General features: G+C 43.7%; 1 protein-coding gene across 2 annotated transcripts in view; it reads right to left on the bottom strand.

The window, feature by feature from the left end:
* LOC103625334 (bile acid receptor) overlaps positions 1-4,444 on the bottom strand; it is an 11,350-nt gene continuing 6,906 nt past the window's right edge. The window contains exons 4-11 of one of the 2 annotated variants that reach the window (XM_017727174.1): positions 4,108-4,248; positions 3,370-3,509; positions 3,176-3,280; positions 2,986-3,085; positions 1,759-1,887; positions 1,374-1,493; positions 212-282; positions 1-60 (exon numbers count right to left, since the gene is read on the bottom strand). In XM_017727174.1, coding sequence (XP_017582663.1) covers positions 260-282; positions 1,374-1,493; positions 1,759-1,887; positions 2,986-3,085; positions 3,176-3,280; positions 3,370-3,509; positions 4,108-4,248 — 758 coding nt within the window. In that variant the 3' untranslated portion in view covers positions 1-60; positions 212-259. The other variant, XM_017727173.1, reaches the window with a different exon arrangement.

The following is a 4,444-nucleotide window of genomic DNA, read 5'->3' on the forward strand; positions in this document are numbered from 1 at the left end:
CCCCCGGCGCCGGCTCCCGCAGCTCCGCCACATGGCGCTTGTCCCTCAGCAGCGGGCGGTCTGCGGGAGAGCGGCGGCACGGAGAGCGTGGTGAGCGGGATCCTCCGGGCGCCGCCGCCCCTCAGGGTCTGGTCGGCGCCGCCGCGCCTGAGGGGACAAATGGGAGCTCCCGCGGGGCAAGTGACAGCTCGTTGTCACCTTCCCAGCTTACCTGAAAAGAACACTGTTGTTGCTACGAGCAGAGCGTATTCGGTCTCGGTCACTTTGAGTTCTCCCATGGTTCTGTAGAAGCAGAACAGGGCGGTGATGAACTCCTCAGTTATGCCTTGAAAATGGAAAAACCCAACATTTTTTTGTTTAAAAAGAAAAAAAAAAAGTGCAGAATAATGAGGATGTTATCTCAGTGCAGAAACAGTTGCAAATCGTCTTTGCCTGAAGGATGCAAGGTGACCCTCCCTGGACCCATCTGGACCGCTGTGTCCGGTTCTGGGCTCCCCAGGACAAGGGACATGGAGCTCCTGGAGCAGGTCCAGCCAAGGCTGTGGAGGTCATGAGGGGACTGGGGCATCTCTCTTACAAGGAAATGGTGAATGGTTGGACTCCATGGTCTTAGAGGTCTTTTCCAAGCTAAGCCATTCTATGATTCTGTGAAAGGCTGAGGGAGCTGGGGCTGAGAGGGTCCCTCAGCCCTGGGTGTCCCTGTCTTAGCAGGGCCCGGGCTCTGCTCCGGGGCCCAGCAATGGCACCAGAGGAACGGGCAGGAACCGATACACAGGAAGCTCCACCTGAACATGAGAAAGAACTTCTTTCCTGTGAGGCAACAGATTGCCCAGAGAGGGTGTGGAGTCTCCCTCATTGGAGATATTCCAGACCCATCTGGATATAATCCTGTGCCATGTGCTCTGGGATGACCCTGCTGGAGCAGGGAGGTGGGACGAGGTGACCCACTGTGGTCCCTTCTAACCTCACTGGTTCTATGATTCTGTAATTCAGTGATTCAGTGAATCTTTTAAGGCTCGGGGCTGTTCCATTGCATGAAATAGTTAACAAACTTTGTGGAAACAATGTTAATTGCTAAAATAATAACAAAAGTTGTATTGCAGTTGTACTGTGGAGCTTTGAATGTAACTAAAGGCTGTATAGTGGGATATAAGCAAACATGAACACACCTCTACCTGCCATGAAGATGCAATGCCAGTGTGTAATACCTGAGGATGTAATACCAGAGCAGCTCGAGGGAGAGGAGAAGGAAAGGGAGAGGAGAGGAAAGGAGCTGGAGCAGTGGCCTTAGGGACAGTGTATCTCGGTGTAATCAAAAATAGGGCTAGTAAATCCAAGCATTGACAGTATTTAGATTCTGAGACCTCTGTTACCTGTGGTAGTAGTAGAAGTTGGCCTCTCTTCATTTTGACACATTTCCATGGAATAAATATTGTTTTTATCAAGGTTTTGAACATGACAACATGTCCCGTGATCAGAAAGTCTTACATGACCTGGAACAAGGCACATGACAGTTCCCAGTCAGGCTTAATGTGATCTTAAATATTTGTCTGTATCATTGCTGAAAATGCATTAATTTTTTCCAGATCCGTGCAGGTATAAAATCCTTTTTGGCATCTGGCTCCAGGTTCTTTTGTTGCGTTTTTGTTGGTCAAAGTCTCTTGTGTTAAATTTGACACAATATATAATATGTAATTAATATAGCTGATTATTATCCACCCACCCCACGGTGATGCAAATCAGGTATTTGAAACGTACTTTCACTGGTGGATGGCTGGCACTCGCTCATTCTTTGGTTGTAAATTTGGGCTGATCTCAAGAACATCGCCTCCACTGTGGACCCTTTCAGCAGAGCAATCTGGTCCTCACTGGCTAAACTCTCAAACCCTGCAGAGAAAGGTGCATGTTCAGTATCAAGGAAGGCTGGGGCTGCCTTTAAGCCCCCAACATGATGTGAAAAAAATGATTTTTTTTTTTTTTAATAAATGCCTTTACTGGAAAGGAGCAGCCATAGTTAAATGGAGCATGTGCCAAAGACTTGGGATCTTTCCTGCTAGTTTGCAGGCTAGACAATTAAAAAGGAAAAAAAAGGGAGGGGGCAGTTTTCAGTGTTAAAAGAGTCACAGGAAGATACACGTAAAAATTTTGGGACTAAGCAAGATGTTATCAAAACCTTCTTCCTCATATCTGATAATTATCACATGGGCTAATACCTGATAAATCTGCTACATTGTTTAGCGACTGTGGATACTCCCCTTCATTCATTGTTATATTATTTTCTTTTTAGAAGTCCTGTTAATCTTTTGACGAGTTCATTGTCTGCACTTGTAATTCAAGAGCAAAGGAACTTTAGTGATTTTTTCTTAAACTTGATCAAAGCAGGATATGTAACACAAGAAAACAGACAGCCCTTCCTTCAGCTCTGTCCCACAGAGATGCTAAATTACATCAAATACCTGCTTTAGATATGGTGATTGACCTTTGTCAGTGAATTTTACAAAGAAAAATTTTCACCCTCCCTATTAAATGTTGCTTTGTCAACTTTACATTGAAATGCAGTGAATTTAATTGCATGTTCCTTTGTCCTTTGTGAAAGGAAAGTATGAATAAGAACACCTGCTAAGTCCCTTCTGTGCTGCCTTTTCCTTTGAAGGAACATCTGTTTTTTCCTTTGATGATTATGATAAATTGCAAACTCAACTGGATTTCAGAGAATGTGGTGAGATAGTAATTCCCTCAAGGTGGTATTTTGAGGTCCATGTGCTTCCAGAAAATGTCTCTAGTCCATGGCAGAAATGGAGAAGAAATCTAATTATAGCAAAGTTTTGAACTGAAAACCTCTAGGTTGTCCTCATGACACATAAGTGGCAAGTGAGAAGTACAAATAATCAGTTTAAAGCCTTTTCTTTAAGCTTGTATTTTTCTCGGGTTCATGCCATCAGTTTGGTTTGGTTCCTGTAACATTCCCCAAAGGAAGAAACTTACCTGGGAGTCTTTTTGTGAAATCCACCAACACTTGGACATGGACAACGGCTGTCTCAGACAGACGGAGAAAACTTTCCTCAGGACTTGCAGTTTCCTGTAGCTGCATGAAAGGGTATTTGGACATTGGATACAGCCAAAATACACGACAACAATAACTTAGCAATGCAGGCTGAGTGTGCTGGATACCTACAAACTTCTTGGCTTCCTCAAGGGGTATTGTGTATTTTTGGTGTGCTGCTACAATGTGGTCAAGAAGCTGATGTTCTCCTGGAGTAAGTTCCATCTTCTCTGGGATCTGTTAAAAAAATAAACCAATCAAGTGGCATTGACTTGGGGTAAGAATAAGTGATAAAAAGAGATATTTTAAATAGAAAAATATCCCACTTTTCCAGATCTTGTTGTAGATGATACTTGCTTACTATTCAGTCCCTCATCTTCCAGCTTTATGTTGCAAAGGAAACTGCTCTTCTGCTTGAAATTCTTCCTGAGTCGCTTTGACTTACACTGGACTTCAGTGAGCAAACCTGTGAGGTGTGAAGTGGCCATCAGTGCTTGCATTTTCAATTAATTACAGTTTGAAATCATCACTTTTGTTAGAGATAACACCAGTCTTGCATCACAGAAGCTGTCAGCTATAATGAACTATGTTTCCTAGAGAATGTGGCCATGTGTTACTTATCAGGTGAGCTGATGTTCAGTAGCCACCAAAGGCCTGAGGGTCTGTAGTCATCTTTGTCCTTGTGGCTCTGTGACGAACAGGCATCAGAATTTTTCATCAAAGCCCATCATGCCATTTTTATTTAATTTTTTTTCCCAAACCCTAAAGCTCATCTGATCTGCTCACTGCTGTCCTGACAAGACTCAGGATATTTATCTTCTCTTGTTAGTACTTTCTTTTTTTTTCTTGTACTGTCTTTGAACAACAGTTCTCTTAAGGTGAGGGGATACTTCCCAAGCATTGCTGGCTTCTGCACACCAAGATGCTACAGGTGCCACAGTCTCTAAAGTTAATTTTCCTACAGCCAAATGAAGTTTAGACCAGTATCACTGGGAAGGGATTGACTTTGGAAAAGGTTTTATCCGCGGTGATTAGTAAAGAATCCAGCAAGAAGGAGCACTTACATTCTGCCAGCATTCCCACAGCTTTGCACTTCTTGAGGCGGCACTCCTGGCACTTCCTCCTCATGTACATGTCCATCTCGCAGTGCCCCCCGCTCTTGCAGCGGTACACAGCGTTCTTGGTTATGCTGCGCCGGAAGAAGCCTGGGAACAAGGCCCAGGTTATGGCTGAAGCAATCTAAGCAGGTTTATCTCAGAATGAGTTAAAAGCATCTCCGGGTTTGGTTGGGTTTTTTAAATGGAAACATAACCTCGATTTTATATTTGCTTTTTAAAAATATAGTTATGTCCAGTTCTTTCTGACTGATATTAACTGATGTTTTCCCTACCTAGAATAAGC

Source organism: Corvus brachyrhynchos, unplaced genomic scaffold (genome assembly GCF_000691975.1).
Source record: "Corvus brachyrhynchos isolate BGI_N302 unplaced genomic scaffold, ASM69197v1 scaffold72, whole genome shotgun sequence".
NCBI lineage: Eukaryota > Metazoa > Chordata > Aves > Passeriformes > Corvidae > Corvus > Corvus brachyrhynchos.